At 41.7% G+C, this 19,186-nt stretch overlaps 1 protein-coding gene across 1 annotated transcript in view; it reads left to right on the top strand.

Moving 5' to 3' along the window:
• The window catches only part of LOC134824761 (zonadhesin-like), an 88,024-nt gene that overhangs the window by 67,355 nt on the left and 1,483 nt on the right, over positions 1-19,186 (top strand). Inside the window, exons 66-85 of the mRNA XM_063836737.1 lie at positions 1,728-1,874; positions 2,045-2,151; positions 2,442-2,604; positions 2,915-3,013; positions 3,280-3,446; positions 3,608-3,713; positions 8,678-8,849; positions 9,995-10,152; positions 11,438-11,566; positions 11,867-12,063; positions 12,271-12,439; positions 12,824-12,946; positions 13,195-13,275; positions 13,649-13,775; positions 14,115-14,233; positions 17,824-17,918; positions 18,089-18,184; positions 18,379-18,507; positions 18,688-18,807; positions 18,979-19,089. Of these exons, the coding sequence (XP_063692807.1) occupies positions 1,728-1,874; positions 2,045-2,151; positions 2,442-2,604; positions 2,915-3,013; positions 3,280-3,446; positions 3,608-3,713; positions 8,678-8,849; positions 9,995-10,152; positions 11,438-11,566; positions 11,867-12,063; positions 12,271-12,439; positions 12,824-12,946; positions 13,195-13,275; positions 13,649-13,775; positions 14,115-14,233; positions 17,824-17,918; positions 18,089-18,184; positions 18,379-18,507; positions 18,688-18,807; positions 18,979-19,089 (2,615 nt within the window). The remainder of the gene's footprint in view (positions 1-1,727; positions 1,875-2,044; positions 2,152-2,441; positions 2,605-2,914; positions 3,014-3,279; positions 3,447-3,607; positions 3,714-8,677; positions 8,850-9,994; positions 10,153-11,437; positions 11,567-11,866; positions 12,064-12,270; positions 12,440-12,823; positions 12,947-13,194; positions 13,276-13,648; positions 13,776-14,114; positions 14,234-17,823; positions 17,919-18,088; positions 18,185-18,378; positions 18,508-18,687; positions 18,808-18,978; positions 19,090-19,186) is intronic.

Genomic DNA, 19,186 nt, shown 5'->3' with positions numbered 1-19,186 from the left:
AAATATTTGTTTTATTATATTCATCTTATCGGTAGCTAGTTATGTTTCAGATCATAGGTCTGGCTGCTAGGTAGCGTTATTATTATATTGGCCAGTGTGATTGAGGCTAAACGCCAACTACTGCAAAGTGCAGTTCAATACAAGAACTGAATAATGATATTAGGTATACCTTTTTATCTAGTGGTAGGTTCGCCCTTTTTATCAATATTTTGGCAAGGGTGTCACTTCAAAATGTCAGTGAGCTGTCAAACTAGGTGACACCCTCCTTTATAGTCGAATAAAATAATCAAACATAATCACCACAACAGTTTGTGACTTTTGGCAATGTCTCTCCATGAATAAGCTTTGCCCAATATGCACGTGCGGTCATAAGACTCACGGAAGAAATTATCAAAAATATAAAGAAAGGTTTTGATTGGACCATAAAAGTCGTTAAAATGTAAACTAGAATTCTTGCTGTCACATATTAACGAGTTCTATAACGGTATGTCACTTAAACACTATCGTGAAAATTAATGAAAATCTAATAAAATAGAAAACAAATAAAGTAAAACTAGGTTGAGTTGAGTTCCGGCATCATCGAATATAACTTTGACCAGTGCGGTCTTATCACAATAAAAATAGTGTATTCTTGTGTAAATTTGCATTGATCCCGTTTGATGCGACAAGGAAAAATGCTCCTATAAGAAAGGAATTACTCAACGTTTCAATGTTACAACATCGTATTCATGATCTCAAAGTATTTGTTATATACTCATAAACAATACTCAATCCGGATTTTACAATAAAAAGAGTGTGTGAGAGTAATTTTTATTATTTATTGAGGAGTTGTCCGCACGAGAAATTGCCTAACCTTATGTAAATTTGATAAGTGTAAAAAGTTAGACAATATTCTTCATAAACCTGTTCCCGACTAGGGACTTTATTATTAGCATGTTTATTTCCCTAGAATTATATCGAGCAGAGTTTTTTAATTCAATCACCACTTCAACCTCCACTCGTATTCGTGCAGCTTCAGGAAAGCGATTGATTATGGATTTAGCCCCACTGTAATTATATAATCGAGGTATTTGGTCGGGAATCCCAAAATAAAATCTTCAAACGAGAAAATATAAATTCATCATCGATGCTGCTACATCGAAAACATTTCCATTCAACGACCCCAAATGTTAACACAATTATCTAGTGTGGTAAAAAACCTTTTATTTAAGAGTAATTTATTTGTTTACTATTTATTTATACACATCAGACTTTAGTGACATTGTGAGGTAGCCCTGAATTTACAACTTATTGACTGAAGCTGTTTGTTTGTATTGATTTATTGATCTGAGGACACTAAAAATTAAAGTTTCAGACAATTTTCAATCGCAAATACTTTGTAACTTGGTTGTTGCTTCCTATTTCTCAATAAAATCTAACGGGCCATCAACATTTTCATTTTGACTTCGAGATCCAACTGAAATTATGTTTGACTGATGACACACTGACATCTGCATGCTCATAGAAACAACATTCTGACAACATTCTTGTTTAATTTCCAACCTGCGTAATTACACTGTGGTGTAATTACGTAATCGTTGTCTCGCTAATTATTTATAAACCCAAATTAACCAACCCTTAAGATCAGCACTGTAAGTTAAAGTATCTCCAACGTTCGTGCTACGTGACTAGAGCTAGATTAACATACACTAAACCCTAGGTTTCCTATATTTATCTCCAACACTCAGGTCACTACTGTACGGGCGGAGCTACAACAGCCTCCCCAGGAAAAACTGCTACTCAGGACGGAAACGGGAAATACACAGGAAACAGGAAGTGCCCCATCGGACATTACTGTCCGGTTGGAAGTGTTCAGCCTGAACAATGTCCTAAGGGTTAGTTTATTTTGTGAAGGTTTATATACAAGGTGATGCAAAAAATAATGTCAGGATTTTTATATAATAAACAAATTACATACTAACAAATTCACAGTTTTTGAAACAAGATCCCGATAGTAATGAACCTTCCCATAATGAATATCCTCATTAACAGCTTGTACTTTCAGGAACATACTCCACAGAGGAGGAACTCACTGCAGCTACTGGGGAAACCGGGTGTACTCCGTGTGGTCCTGGGAAGTACTGTGACCAACTTGGGGCCACCTCTGCCGATGTAATTTGGCCATTTTTTCTTATAATTCTCCCCAGTTCCAGTCTGTTTAGTTTCCCTTTCGCGGGCTATTCTTTTAACGTCTCACTAAGCCTTTTTGTAGTGGATAAATATGAAAATCAATGTTTTAAGAAAAGCGTCTAGATTCCCTATCTCCCTGTACTTGAAAAAATCTCCTCCTAGTCGTTGGAATGGCCTGCACCACACAGTAACTCCCTTTTCCCTATCAACCAATTCAATTAGGACTAAACACGTATTCACATATTCAAAACTTCACCTTTACTTGGTTACAGGTTGAGAGTGACTGTGAGCGGGGTTACATCTGTGTAAGTGGTAGTGATATTCCCAACCCTACTGATACAGTCAGGGGCTACATCTGTCCGGCAGGCTCGTACTGTCTGGCTGGCAGCACCACCCCAACACCATGTGCTGTCAACAGTTACCAACCTGCTCAAGGTATGTTTCGGGTTGCTGTTACCATTTTTTACAATAATACATTTCCTCATTGAATATCAATTTCCTAGTTCCTTGATTATTTAATTTCAATGGTGATGGGATTTTGATGAGAGGTAATCACTTAGTAATTATATTACTAAGTCAGCTAAAAAGTAGATTATATGCATATTTCATACTACTAAATAATGTTACTGCCAAATTAGCTACTTAGAAAATAAGCTAACTGTTAAATAAGCTAGTCGCTGAATATGATAACCTCAATTCCTAAAAAAACATTAGTCGCTGAATCACACATCAACACCTTACCCAGGAAAATGGGACTGTTTCCCGTGCGAGGAAGGCAGGCAGTGTGACAAGCCGGGTATGTCCGAGGCAAAAGAGTGTCCTCCCGGGTATTATTGTCTCTCAGGTTTGTGGGTTTACTTGTTCTTTTAGTCAACAACATAGTGTTAATTTACGTTTTTTTATTTACATTTTTATGTTTTATTTTTTAATGACCATGCCCGGTGCCTCATGTAATTTAGTTTTCATGACCAGAATTCTACCTATCAGAGAAAAACACTGTGACAATTCCCCTTTATCACCTCATCATTTAGCGTCCTATTTACTTATTTAAGTGTATATTACAAAGTGTAATATATACGTATAACAAAGTGTATATATAACAATTTCCAGGACAAACCAAGACCCCCTGTCCAGTGGGCACCTACTCGGACGTGATAAACCTTGCCACGGACGACTCCTGTTTACCTTGTAAACAAGGCTACTACTGTGACGAGCCTGGCCAGCAGGAGTCTGTTAAAACTTGTAAAGATGGGCATTACTGTGGGGGAGGCGCTAAGGTAATTTGGTTGGTTTGAGAGTTTTGTCGCTTTTTAGCACACGGGCAGTGAAAGCAGCAGTTCAGAAGCATCAAATATACACCATATCAAAATTCTTAAAAATTAGAGACAATATTATTTTTATTCCCGCACAATATAAATACACCACTCGGTTTTTCCAGGTAGCTGATCCTCTGTACGACTGTAAAATCACCAACAGTTCCTGTAATGGCAAGTGCCCGCCGGGTCACTACTGTGAGGACGGAATCAAGAACCCTTGTCCTGCTGGTATGTTTTTTTCTCTAAAACTGATTTAGTTTAGATTTTGTTTGCAATGTTAGATAACTTTCATTGTGAGCAATTCTGTGACCTAACTCTACACCTTCAAATCAAACCCAATTCTGTGACCAGCAATCCTGCCAATTCACGACTTTTAGCACTAAATCTGTGTATAAACTGTACAAATGTAAGCAGTCGACACTTGCTTCCCGGTTCGAAGTTTATTTGCATTTAATTAAGGGTTTGGACAATGGAAACGAGCGTGATAATAAAGGGTAAACAAAATTAAACTATGAAACAACACAATGAATAATTCGACAACCTCTACTTCAAATCCTAATTAACCAGACTCGTATCGCCCATAAACGCCCAGCGATCTAGTGATGCAACATAAAACACGGATAGCACGGTCAACTCGACTTGACCGTGCCTAATCTAGGTGCCCTGAAACAACCACTGTCGATTCTAAACCTCTAACGACACGTTCCATCCGTGCTCACCAGGCCCCAACCATAACTGGTCCTGGTCCCTTACACTAGTCCGGTATCAACCATGACCCTCTATCGAATAGGGTGAGAATGCAAACAAGGGGTATAATAAAGGTGCCCAAGGTACTTAACTGAACAATGAATAATCGAATATTTGCTCAACCAACGCTTAGTCACTTAGACTCATATTGCCTCAAATACTATGCAACAAATTCCTAATTACTCCGATTCATACTGCCTCAAATATTACGCAACACACTTCCTGCCGTTAATCCTACCCTTAATCTAGCTTTACCTATCTGAGTCAACCATTGCTGACTATTCCTCCCGGGCTCTTTGGTGTAGTTTTGTAGTCCTCAGTTTAGGTTTTATTTCACATTTTAATATTTAATTCATCGTTTTTTTTGCCACTTTTATTTTAATGTTATCTCACGTTTCTATTTCATATTCGTACATTTACTTTCTTATCTTTAGTTCGTTCGGCCGTTTGTTTATTTATCACATTGTTACGAGCCCTTTTTTTAGAGATAAGGGAGAGATTTTGGGAAATAGACACTTCTGTAAATGTAACCGGGCATTCGTCGGGTTTTGAGTTATAAAGTTTTCGACCGTTATACGAGAGCGTTTTATTTGGTACAGTACACTAAATTTAAGTCTTGTTTAAAATACAAACTCCGGCAGCCTTCCACCTTTCTTGTTTTTAAACAGACTGAGTCACCACATCGCAGCTCACCGGAGTTCACTGTCAGATCTACGTGCAGCCACTACCGCGAGTTGCTGAGTCCTCATCGCCTCGTTTACCGGGAGTTTAAATATTAGGTTTGTATCTTGTTTCAGACAGGTGCATCCGTAGCTCGTTTTATACAGTTGCGTTTATTTAACTCCTCGTTTATCGGGAGCAGTTTATTAGGTTTTAGACCTTGTTTAATACAGGTTCAGTTAGTTCTAGTCGCCCTATCCTTTGACCAGGGAGCGCCCCGTTAAGGCCAGTCAAGCCGGTTGCCGTGTAATAGCCGTTTCGTTTTTACACCATCTGGAGGCCGTAATAAGTGGTTATTATGGAAAGTCAGGGTAGTACACTAGAGCTGCAGGCGGATATTACAAGCTTGAAGAAACAAAGAGCTGATCTGGAAGAACAAATCAGTAGGGCTGAGGCCAGTCTTAATGAACTGGAACCAGATGATATAGGTCCTATCAGTGAGAGGAAAATCGCATTGTATGACATGGAAAAAGAGTTGAAACGAATAGGGAATTCCCTGGCTGAGAACACAGAAAGGTTGACTAATATGACGGTCAATGCTAAGGTTGAACTCAATAGACCAGCTGTCAAAAAGGAAGCTGCTGAATGGTTACATGACGACTCTGAAGTTAGTGTGGGCTCACCAGAGCTGAGTTGGCCACAGGAGAGAGCTCCACGTCAGTTCCACGGGAGTAAAGCTCCTCGTTACAGAAAGGGGGATGATTTTAGTACCTTTCTGCTACGCTTTGAGCATCATGTCAGACTCTCCGGTATATGTGACAACCTAGATCTCAGAATCAGCGGATTAGTGGAGGACAATTCTCTGTTCAAGAAGATCTCTAACTTTCAGTTTACTGGGGATGAAAAAAGAGATATTAAGAGATTTATTTCTGCCATTAAGACTAGGCTTTTCCCATCGACTGACACCCGGATAATGAGGACTAAGTTTGGTCGCATGAAACAGGAGACAGGAGAGTCAGTCGAACAGTTTTCGGAGCGAATACGTGACAGCGCAGAGATTATATTCTCGTCAAGACTAGAGCGAGAAGGAGCCGCTGGACCGCCTTTATTTCTGGTTTATCTAACACAGCGATAAAACGTAGACTGTTGCAGATGGGAGACAGTGAAGATGAAAATCTGGATCACGTGACACAGATCGCAGTGCAAGAGGAGCACATCTCACAGGCTCTGGAGGAGCAAGATGACAGTGTTTCACCGGTGGAGGAGTTCTCTGGAATGCCATTGTTCGGAGTTGGGAGCGAACCAGTACCGGGAAGTACAGGCTGTCAGAAATGTGGTAAATCGGGTCACGTGTCAGAAAACTGTTGGGCAGGAATCACGTGTCAGTTGTGTGACAAGACTGGGCATGTTGCCCGAGTTTGTAGAGAGATGGGTACAGCCAGCATTCCCAATAGAGGAAGAGGTGGATATAGGACGGGAAACTCCACTGCACCTCCAGCTCCAAGAGGGAGAGCTGTCGTATGTTATGGTTGTCAGCAAGTGGGACATTACAGGAGAGACTGTCCGTCAAATAGATCTGGTACTTGGGGAAGTCGGGTTGAACGCCAGGATGAGAGGGTACCGGAACAACACCAACAGATGAACTACCAGAATGAGCATTTAAACGGGTACGCGGCTGGTTCAAACCTGACCAATTACAGTCGCGGAGGAAGGTTCTAGAATTAGAGCCAGATAGTAGTCAGGTTAATGCAGTGTCGTGGAAACATATTCTGATTCAAGGCCTTTGCAGAGGTGCTGATGTCCTCTTTTTCGTAGATAGTGGGTCAGCTGTTAGCATTGTTTCTACGGGGCTGGTAAAAAAGCTTGGGTTGGAGGAGAACGTTGGTAGTTGTAAGATGGTTCTGAAGTCGTTTTCTCAGGACACGATTCCGATCAAGGGCCATGTTCGGATGGACATTGTAATAGCTGGAGGTCACTTTTCTCATGATTTCATAGTTACAGACCTATTAGATACTGAATTTCTTATAGGGGATGATTTTCTCAGGACCAATAAGATAGTATTAGACTATAAGAAATGCCAACTAACCCTGGAAGACGGCAATAGTATCGGATTCAGAAAGAAGCCTACTAACGTAACTGTGAAGGATCGGCTCAAGATCAGATGTGCGAAGGTGACTGTGATTCCGCCAAACACAGCCCAATTTGTAGGAGGCCGAATCCAGGCAAAGGGCGGAAGTTATCAGGGCATCATGGAACCGCATTGTAGAAATGGGTTGCAGCGTACAGGCATTTTGATGGCTACAGCAGTAGTCCACTCCCGCGGTAAATTTGTCCCGGTGAAATGCATCAACGCCACCGACAGGCCCATTCAAATATTTAGAAACACTGTCATAGGACATTTAAAACCGCTAGGGGATCATCACATGATACACGGTGTTAAGATAATAAAGCCTGAGGCTGAAGCGATACACAGGGACGTTTCCGGAATTCAGGACGCTACAGGTAGCGAGAGGGTACCGGATAGCAGCTGCACTGACCAGTGGACTAAGAGGGAACTGTTCGAGAGCTTAAGACTTAGCGAGGTTGAAGCAGAGATGACAGCTAGTGACCGGGAGCGTCTTGAGCAGATAATCTGGGAGCATAGAGGGTGTTTCTCAAGAAACGAGTTTGATATCGGGTGTTGTACAGAGTTTGAGACTGAAATAAAACTGAAGGAGGGGACATCACCTGCCTGGACTACGCCCATCCCGACGGCATACAAGCAGTTTATTAGGTTTTAGACCTTGTTTAATTCAGGTTCAGTTAGTTCTAGTCGCCCTATCCTTTGACCAGGGAGCGCCCCGTTAAGGCCAGTCAAGCCGGTTGCCGTGTAATAGCCGTTTCGTTTTTACACCATCTTACTCTTAGTCTAGCCTTATCTGTTCTAAGTCAACCAGTGCTGACTATTCCTCCCGGGCTCTTATTCTTAGTCTAGCTTTACCTATCTGAGTCAACCATTGCTGACTATTCCTCCCGGGCTCTTATTCTTAGTCTAGCTTTATCTGTCTAAGTCAACCAGTGCTGACTATTCCTCCCGGGCTCTTACTCTTAGTCTAGCCTTATCTGTCTAAGTCAACCAGTGCTGACTATTTCTCCCGGGCTCTTACTCTTAATTTAGCTTTACCTATCTGAGTCAACCATTGCTGACTCTCGCTCTGCCAGAGCCCAGTGTTGTCAAGACATCCCCTGGTGTCGGACCAACCATTGTTGACCCCGGCCACAACCAAGCCTGATAATAGTAACTACGTAATGCTCCACTATTCTACGGCCGCCAATATTATACTTACCACTATAACCATCTACCTAACTAAACGACCTAACCTTAACAGGTTCTAGCTACAGAACCTCCCCGGTATCAAAATGACCCCCCTCTCGATCGGGTAAACTGGCACTCCGCTATCCTCAAAAGGCTAACCCTATTATTTTCCAGGAATCTCAAACTGTCCTGTCGATAGCCACAACATTGTAACACTAGTATTCTGTAAACACTCCATAACTCAACCTCGTACTGACCCAACATATGTTAAACTGACCTCTCTGCACTTAAACTGCAATAACTGTCGTCTACTAATATATGCCCAAAATACTACCGTCACATACTGGACCCCACGACCGCCTTATTATAATCATTACACTATCTACATATTACACAATATTACCCTAAATTCATCTCAATTAATCACTGCTTACACAAACCCTAGACTATTTCACTCTAACATCTCATTAACCACTACTCTCTCTCTCAGGTACATACTACGACAAAACAGGAGCGGCAGCAGCTGAGGACTGTCTGGACTGCACAGCAGGGTACTACTGTAACTCAGGTACTGTTACTCCCTCTCTGGAATGTACACGTGGGTTCTACTGTCCTGGGGGGAGTTCCTCTCCTGAACATCTCAAGTGCCCAAAGGGCCACAGGTTCGTTAATTTGACATTCTGAAGTCTTGGTACTTTGGTAGTTTGTTTTTGGTTTTTTTTTTCAAGAAAAACTGTTATGGCTGTAAATGATTGTAAATTACGATTAATGAATGATAAGAAGTAAAGAACGGATTAAACTTTTAACTATTTTGTGGGAAGGTATAAAATATAATTCTTAATTGAAAGAGGAAATGATAGATGCACTACAAGATGAATTCGAATAATAAACAAAACAAAGCTTAAAATTGGAATACTTAAGAAGATGTCTTCCTTAATAAAGATTAATAACAACATCAAACAAGTCACACATGTAAATAAACGGAGTATCAGAAGCTCGTTTATGTAAATAATATATTCTAACGGAGAACTATAAGGCACCATAAACCGTGAATTCGAACTTTTGGTTCTGCATGTTTCAACAAATATTTAACAAATATTTGTCTTTTGCCTCATTCCTAGAACCATGAGATGATGTGTGCAGAAACGTTATGCATCAAATAACAAATAACGAGTAAGAAATAACGAGTAATGAACCGTTCATTTCATCGAGAAAATACCTTTGAGAGTACACTGTACAGTTCACCCTTTATGCATAAAATTCACTCTCATCGATACACACATCGATGTATGCGTCTCTTGAGTCGTCTTGACTCCGAGCCATTCCTGATGACCTCTTGAGGACTAATAGTTCTTTTCCGGTGCGATAAAATCTCCTGATCCGCTATTTGTCTACAGGACTCAAATATTTTACTGAATACTATGCACCATTTAACGTGAACTCTAACTTTTGCTTCTTCAAGTTGATTGATTTCTCGTGCTTTATTTCTAAAACTCTACCATGATCATGATGTATGCAGTGGCGTAACGTTGCCTGTTGGCGCCCCCCTGTAAGCCCTGTTGTCGCTCCCTCCCCTTTTGGCGCCGGGGCCCTTCGTTACGCCACTGGTCATGTACGTAGAAAATCCATATGAAAAACAACGAATGAATAATAATAACTAACGAATAACGAATTACTCATTTCATTAGATAAGTCTTTTGCATGCGATCAGCCAGGCCATCCTTAGCACTAATAATTCTTTTCCTTAGATTTACCAATTTAATAAAATCTCTGAAGCCACTATTCCTCACACTCACCCCTCCTGCAGTTGCGGTCCTAAAACAGGTACCCCAGAACCGTGTCCCGCCTCAATGTACCAACCACAAGAGGGACAGGCTCAGTGTAACTACTGTACGGAGAGTCACTATTGTCCCAGAGGAGCTGTGGATATGTTGGAGTGTCTCCCTCACAGTTACTGTCCTCATGGTTAGTAAATAGTATCTGCACGTGTGTTTTATTATCTCCTCGTGTACTTGCGCGTGTGTTTTCTTTAACAACAGTTTTCTTTAAATATAGTTTCACTGCCTCCCCACTATAGTTTCACTGCCTCCCCACTATAGTTTCACTGCCTCCCACTATAGTTTCATTGCCTCCCCACTATAGTTTCACTGCCTCCCCACTATAGTTTCATTGCCTCCCCACTATAGTTTCACTGCCTCCCCACTATAGTTTCACTGCCTCCCACTATAGTTTCACTGCCTCCCCACTATAGTTTCACTGCCTCCCCACTATAGTTTCACTGCCTCCCCACTATAGTTTCATTGCCTCCCCACTATAGTTTCACTGCCTCCCCACTTTAGTTTCACTGCCTCCCCACTATAATAGTTTCCTTGCCTCCCCACTATAGTTTCACTGCCTCCCCACTATAATAGTTTCCTTGTCTCCCCACTATAGTTTCACTGCCTCCCCACTTTAGTTTCACTGCCTCCCCACTATAATAGTTTCCTTGCTTCCCCACTATAGTTTCACTGCCTCCCCACTATAGTTTCACTGCCTCCCCACTATAGTTTCACTGCCTCCCACTATAGTTTCATTGCCTCCCCACTATAGTTTCACTGCCTCCCCACTATAGTTTCATTGCCTCCCCACTATAGTTTCACTGCCTCCCCACTATAGTTTCACTGCCTCCCACTATAGTTTCACTGCCTCCCCACTATAGTTTCATTGCCTCCCCACTATAGTTTCACTGCCTCCCCACTATAGTTTCACTGCCTCCCACTATAGTTTCACTGCCTCCCCACTATAGTTTCACTGCCTCCCCACTATAGTTTCACTGCCTCCCCACTATAGTTTCACTGCCTCCCACTATAGTTTCACTGCCTCCCCACTATAGTTTCACTGCCTCCCCACTTTAGTTTCACTGCCTCCCCACTATAGTTTCACTGCCTCCCACTATAGTTTCACTGCCTCCCCACTATAGTTTCACTGCCTCCCCACTATAGTTTCACTGCCTCCCCACTATATATATAGTTTCATTGCCTCCCCACTATAGTTTCACTGCCTCCCCACTTAAGTTTCACTGCCTCCCCACTATAGTTTCACTGCCTCCCCACTATAGTTTCATTGCCTCCCCACTTTAGTTTCTTTGCCTCCCCACTATAGTTTCACTGCCTCCCCACTATAGTTTCACTGCCTCCCCACTATAGTTTCACTGCCTCCCCACTTTAGTTTCATTGCCTCCTAATATTCTAATCTTCCTCCATTCGCCCAGAAACTGGAGACCCACCTCCACTGTGTGAAAGGGGAACATACACTGAAGATGATGTAAGAGGTCTCAGAAAACCCTCCGATTGTCAAGTCTGTCCTATCAGCAAATATTGTACTAACGGCCAAATAACTGGTGAGATTTTCTTCTTTTAAAGTGCTTTTTAGCTCCTTATGGCTGAATGATGTACCAATAAGAATATAACTTGGTTACAAAACACAAACCAAGCCAACTAACCTCTCTCCCCCACCTCGTTTTTATTACATAATATAATAATATACATCACCTCACCTGTAACACTAACCTCACCTGTAACACTAACCTCACCTGTAACACTAACCTCACCTGTATCACTAACCTCACCTGTAACACTAACCTCACCTGTAACATTAACCTCACCTGTAACACTAACCTCACCTGTAACACCACCCTCAGGAGAGTGCGGGGCAGGTTACCTCTGCGTAACAGGAAGTTACGAGTCCTACTCCACCATCACCTACAACACCACTAACCACCTCGCCTACCCCTGTCCCCCTGGTCACTACTGTCTGGCGGGTTCGGAGGCTGCTGTTCCTTGTCCTGTTGATACTTATAGGAACATTTCGGGTGGAGCTGCTCCTACTGATTGTGTGGTAAGTTTGCTGGCGATGATCCAACTGATTGTTTGGTAAGTTTGAGTGACATTATAAAGGCTGCAGATTGTTTGTGGCACATTGGCAGTTGGCACGTGTTCTTGTAACAGAATCAAGGCTATAACTGCAAAACTGTGGAAATAAAAGCCCGCCCCTCGAATTTTATACCAATATCTTTAAAGATTAACAACCAACTCCCCCTCTCAGGCGTGCCCTAGAGGCTGGCAATGTCCAGAAGGTTCCATAACAGGTATCCCCTGTGAAGCTGGGTCGTACTGTCCTTCAGATAGTGATACCACACCCTGCCCGGTGGGGTACTACAACGATAAGAAGGGGCAGACTAACATGCAGGACGCCTGTGTGCCTTGTCCGCCAGGTGAGAGATAAGAGATAAGAGAGGAGATAAGAGATAAGATATAAGAGAGGAGATAAGAGATAAGATATAAGAGATAAGATATAAGAGATAAGATAATATAGGAGATAGGAGATAAGAGATACGGGATATATAATAAGGGATATATAATAAGGGATAAGATATAAGAGAGGAGATAATAGATTTTAAGAGATAAGAGAGAGAGTTTGTTTGGATTTTCTGGGAGATGATTGAAATTCTGGAGTCGCTTTTTATTTTGTAATGTTCATGTTTGGCGTTAATGCTTATTCAGTATTTTTGTTGATTACTTTCGCCCTCATTGTACTCAATCTACTAGACTCTACAGTATGTAAAACACTACAATATGTTAAACACTTCAACTTCCAGGTTACTACTGCAACGAGTTAGCTCTTCCAACCAAGGACGGACACGAGTGTCCAGTCGGTCATTTCTGTCCGGGCATGAACCAGATAGTGAGGTGCCCTGTCGGATTTATGAGGGACCTTGTCGGTATGTAAAATATGTGATTCTTTGTGGTCTGTAGAATGTTTCTTTGTGTCAGATCTTCCTGTAGATTCTCTCATTTTATGATTAGTTGGAGAGAAATAAGTTAAGCTAAACGTAGCGGCGTTTAGTTTTGCAACAGATTTTCTGCCGACTATGACAAATTCTGCCAAGAATCTACACTCTACAGGGCTGTTAAAAACTAACAGTAACTTAAGATAATAATGACTGTCTCCCTCACAACACTAACTCAGGTGGTAAAGATACGGATTCCTGTGCTGCCTGCTCACGTGGGCGCTTCTGTGATGGAGAATCAGACTCGGGTCACATCTCAGGTACTTCACCTCTACCATCTAGATTTGTAATTGCTACCCTTTTGGCTTATCATAATGTTAAGAAGTATCATCAAAACCCAATCTTAAACTGTCTATATTTTCAAGTATGGACGCTTTACTGTAACATCGACATTCGACATTTCCAAGACTATTATACCTAGAAATACAAAATATAACCTCCACTCCTCTCCAGTACTGTAATATCGACATTTCCAAAACTTTACCTAGAAATATAACCTCCTCTGCAGGTCACCCTGGTTTTTTTAATTTCTACCGTTTCATTACATTTACTGTATTGGTTTATTTATTTTCATAGCTAGACAATTATCTGTATATTGTTTGACTACTTCTGATATACCCTCCTCTTCTCCAGGTCAGTGGTGCCCAGCAGGATACTACTGCCATTATAACGAGTCCTCAGGTACACCAGCTCCCAAGGCTTGTCCTAGCGGCTACTTCTGTCCTAACGGCACCAACACTCCTGAGGCCTGTCCTGCTGGGTTAGTACACTCTTTTGTGTTTTGCTGGGTTATTTGAGTGTTCCGAGTGAAACCTGGACAAGCTTAATTCCATGCAAATAGGCTATTTTCTTTATTGAATAATCCCAGTATCAGAATTCTGTGCTTAATATCCGAGATTTGCTTTTTCTGATTTTTCTCTGTATTCAATTTTCACGAAGTAAGAAAACGTTGGTACTGTAACCATCCCCCAAAATTTTCTGTCATGTTTGACATGTGCCAGTGATTCTATAATTTTACTAATTTATAAGCGCCTCCCACGACAATTGTACCACCTCTCCCCATTATTTCAAAACAGAACTAACTCCACTTTTCCCTCAGATATTCATGTCCTGCGGAGTGTACAATACCAGAGCAGTGTGAGTACCCCTACTACTGTCCCGAGGGTTCCGTTAACCGTCTCACTTGTCCTCTAGGATGGAAAGCTGCATCTGACTCAGGTTTTATTCGTTATTTTGGACTGAATTTGAGTTTCTTGTTTAACAATTGTAAACAATATTTTACCTTTAGTACAGTCAAATACGTCCTAATACGACCTTTTACTTGAAATATCGTCTAAAAAATTATGTGCGCAACAGTGTGACCTCCTCTGATCAATTCAGTAAGTTAATTGAGTGACAACAATTACCATTACGTTTAACTCTAACGTCGTGGATTACAAATTTAGCTGCCTGGCCGATCAGACGATGTGTTCTTACTTCTTAGTAATTGGACATCTAACCCAATTTCCTTAACCAATAATTAAGCGTAACTTCATTTCCAATTTTGAAAGCTTGTTTTTGCTGATTTTCCCACCGAATTTGCCATGAATTCACTGCTTCCTTGTTTGCTACTGTGCTACTGTCAGATCGTCGGAACCAACAAACCGAGCACCAAATATGATCAGCCTCTTTCAGAAACCCTATCCAAAACAACTCCTACCAACTCCACATCAGCTGGCAACACCACTTATCTTAACTCAACTCTAAGAAACTCCACGCGAGCAATAGACCAGATGACTGGTAAATCAAACAGCAGAGAAAAAGAAACAGCTTCTGACTCCCAAAACCTTGATCAATCACCCAGAAACACAAACCAAACTACGAACAACAATACTTTCGTCAATTCCGATCAATCCACAACATACAATTCCATCTTCTTCTCAAACGAAACTGCCAAAAGCAGAGACCCTAAACAAGCCGTGAACCTGGTAAGGTGCTCTAACGACGGACCCTCGTTCTGGTGCAGATCTTGTGCTCTCTCCAAACTGTGTGCTACAATCATACCCGCCGCTATCCATATCTGTAACATCCCTGGCTGTAACGGAGATAGTGAAAGTGAAAGTGAAAGTGGTGCTGCAGCTATCTCATTGCCTGATAGCTCAGCTATCTCCCCGCCTACAGTGGAATTGGTTGAGTATATCCACGCTGAGGCTGGTGACAGTGTGATTATTGAGTGTAAAGCTACTGGTACTGCTGAGCCTCCAATTACTGGGTTTTACAAGGGAACTCAGAAACAAACTAAACGTGATAACAACCAAAACGAAAGTGAAAGAGAAAGAGAATCTCCTATTCAAACCACACCTGACACCTCCCCCCTCTCATCCATAACATCAGAAGAAGATAACATAGCGCTGGATCCATCAGGGCGTGTTAAGATCCGTACCTCAGATATCCGCCGCAAGATCTACATCCCCCTCACGATCCTCGACCCTCCCTTCAACAAACAGCTCCAGCGTCTAAACGCTCTCTACACCAGACATAATACTCAGAGAGAGGGAGAAGGAGGGGTTAGTGAGGATATGTATCTGGAGACAGAAGAGGATCTACCAGCTGAGATGCTGGATCTTCAGAGCAGTAGTGTGACTGTTAATGACACCTCGGTGACTCTAGTCAGGAGTTTTGGTGTTGCCACGGAACAGGACACGGGGCCTTACACGTGCTTCGCTAGAACTGGTAACTTTCTGATACAAACCACTGTGTTTCTGAACGTCACTGAGAAGCTGTGCGGAGAGAAATGTGGACCACAGAACAAAACCACATCTATATGTGGTTCGGACTGTAAGGACTACACTTCTTTCTGCCAGATAAACCGTGCTTCCTGCCTCACCGGCTCCCTCATTTCACCTAAATCTCTGTGGTCATGCGATGAAACCAATCAGTTACAGATCTCTTCTATATCACTGCTCACAGAAACTCCTATCTTAACCGGATCTACACACCTGGATCTATACTGTACGATCTCAGGACGGTGGGGTAGAGGTAAGAAGATACTCTGGTATCAGAACGGAGTGGTGTTAACCGGAAGTGATGGGGAACCTCTCACTGCTATCAGATTACTCGTACCACGTGCTCAGAGGAAATGGGCGGGAAACTACACCTGCTTCTATCAGGATTGTATTGAGATTGTGTCAAATGTGGTTGAGATATTGTATCAAGATAATGATATTTGTCAGTTGTTTGGATCGTGGAGGATATCTGATGTGTTTCCAGCAGGGGATGAGAGTGAATCTACTGGTAAAGCTAGGTTTTGTAGGACTACAGTGGCTAAGGATTGTGGGGGATTCAAGTGGACGTTGTATGGGTTTTATGAGAGGTGCCCGTACATTTCAGATGATTCCAAGTCCTTGTGTTTAATATCTCTTGTTCTGTTTTACCTTGACACAGAGATAACAATAGGACCAGGATCCCTTACATCGATAAACTCAAGTACCTCAAATACCTCAAATACCTCAAGTACCTCAAATACCAGACCTTCCTCAATCACCCAGAAACAAGAAGGAGATAACCTGCTGATATCAGTAGGAGATAACATTACACTGGTGTGGGATATTCTGGGTCTGCACCTATCTCTCATCACCCCTAACACCCCCAACTCTAGAATATGTGGCATGTGCGGTTACCCTCTCACCCCTCTTGAAGTCTCCCAACCTCCAACTCTTGAAGAGGTCTCCCTGACTCACTTAAAAACAACAGCTCAATATGAAGAAAACAGCACTGTAAACCAATGTCACTTAACTTCCTCTCCGCTTCCAACCACACAAAACACATATCTCTGCGGGGTGAAATCCTTCAGAAGTTCAGCTATAAAGAAATGTGGAGAGACCCTCTACTCGCCCCACTTCACCACCTGTGTATCACGTGTAGATCCCATACCTTACTTTAGGAAGTGTTTGTGGGATCTGTGCTCGTTACCCTCATTTTATGAGCAGCTGACTTTGTGTAAGCTAGGGGAGTTGTTCAGAGTGAGGTGTATTGCGGAGGGGTTTAAAGTTGGGTCTGAGAGTAAACCTCAGTTTTGTTGACGGTACACCTCAGTTTTGTTGAGGGTAAAACTCAGTTTTGTTGACGGTAAACACCAGTTTTGATTGAGGTCAACCTCAGTTACGTTGAGGTTTGTGAATGGTTTTAGCACACGCGGTGATTGTTTGGGAATTGGTAAAAGTGTTTTCTTGAAAATTGAATACTACGTTAAAAGTGCGTATTATTGCATTATAACTATTGGATGTGTACAAATTTATCCTGATAAGTTTGGCAACTTCGTGATCGAGTCAATATTTAGGAATTATTCCGTATAATTACAAGTTAATTGACTACGAATTACAACCAAATTACTGAGATATTTCTGCAAAACTATTCGGGAACAAGGGATATTGGCGGTAAACTTATAACTGACATGTAAATCTATTCATGATCCCAATTGGTGAAATTTCAAAAGAGTTCGGATTGAAAACTTTAACCCTTACCTAATGATCATAACTTGGGTTATCCGCGCTATCCAACCCTGGAGTCTGGACCTTGGAGTCTGGACCCTGGAGTCTGGACCCTGGAGTCTCGATCTTGGATAGGCTGCTATATTAATTCCTCTCGTCAACGTTAACGTCGCCTCTTGACGGGGCAAATCATCGTAACACTTACGAGATGTTAGCGGTGAACATCATCCATCAAAAATACCAATTACAAACCAATTACTAATCGATTACAAATCTATCACAAATATATAACAGATCAATTACAAATTACTAATAATAATATAATTGATTGTGTGACAGGTGCTCTGCGAACCGATCTGAAGACTTTCTGTACACCATGTAATGCTGGTCTCTATGGTAACCTGGACGGAACTCTCTGCTTATCCTGTCCTGAGGTATTGTTTTATTCAAATAATTATACAGATAAACACGATTAATTCATTAAATATATTACCTAGGGACACTGACATTATCATGTAACTCTTAGTAACTCTTAGTAACTCTTAGTACCTCTTAGTAACTCTTAGTAACTCTTAGTAACTCTTAGTAACTCACTCTCACCCAGGGACACTACTGTGTAGAGGGAACTAACGGACCAGACGTTTGGAACGGAACCTATACCTGCCCTGAGGGCAGCAAGTGTCCGGTTCCTTGTCCCCAGGTTATTTTACTTTTCCGTCTTTGTAAGCCAAATTAGGGCCCCATTCTAGTGTTCAACTAGAAATATTTGTTTTTTACTGGCCGGCCATTTGGTCGAATTTTGATTCATTCCTCAAACTATCAATCCTACCTATATGATCTTACCTCATAATTCTAACCTCTATAATTCTAACCTCATAATATCCTGGTGCTCAGGGAACGTTCTGTCAGCTGGAGTCCCCCTGGCCTACACCCTGTCCAGCCGGAACCTACAATGATATGGACATGGGAGTCGGAGCTGATGTGTGCAAGAGTTGTTCTCCTAACACCTACAACTTCTTCGACGTACGTTCTCTTTCAGCTTCTTAAGTTTTCTCATAAGTTTTTTGTTTTTTTGTACAGAGCGATCAGCTTACTCGATTCTAACATTGTTATATGATAAAGTGGTTACCTTTTACCGCTTAAGTAAAAAAGAGGACCCTATCTGAATCATATCTAAAAGCCCATGATAATCCACTACCTCAGGGACAAGCCAAGTGCAAGCCGTGTGGTAGCAGTGCTGAAAGCGAGGAGGGTGCTAAAGTGTGCACGTGTGTGGGAGCTAACAGATACTTCCTTATGAGTGATGGTTCCTGCCGCTGCAAGGTACTACCCGGAATATTTCCTACCCTTCATTGTACTCTTTCTTTTTTTAATCCTCTTGAAATCTCATAAATTTGAAAAATCTTCATGAAAATTTCTTAGTTTGAGTTGTTTAATTAATTGCAGTAAACCTTTTTCATTTTGTCTGTACTAAAGTATTGATTTTAATCTCAGTCTGGGTTTGTGTTCTATGATGAAACTGACAGAATGGAGTCTGATGGCAATAGCATATTTGACTGCCAGCGAGCTGTTGATGAGAGGTTAGACTCATTGTACTCCGATTATGTTAACTAACTACTGCTTTTGAAAATATGTCTTACCCCTACAGTTCCTACTGCTAAGTCTGATATTTCTTTAACATAAGCGAGTCTGATATTTCTTT

Source organism: Bolinopsis microptera, chromosome 13 (genome assembly GCF_026151205.1).
Source record: "Bolinopsis microptera isolate Bmic1 chromosome 13, MBARI_Bmic_1.0, whole genome shotgun sequence".
NCBI lineage: Eukaryota > Metazoa > Ctenophora > Tentaculata > Lobata > Bolinopsidae > Bolinopsis > Bolinopsis microptera.
The sequence above is the reverse complement of the archived record's forward strand: the minus strand, read 5'-3'. Positions and strand labels throughout refer to the sequence as shown.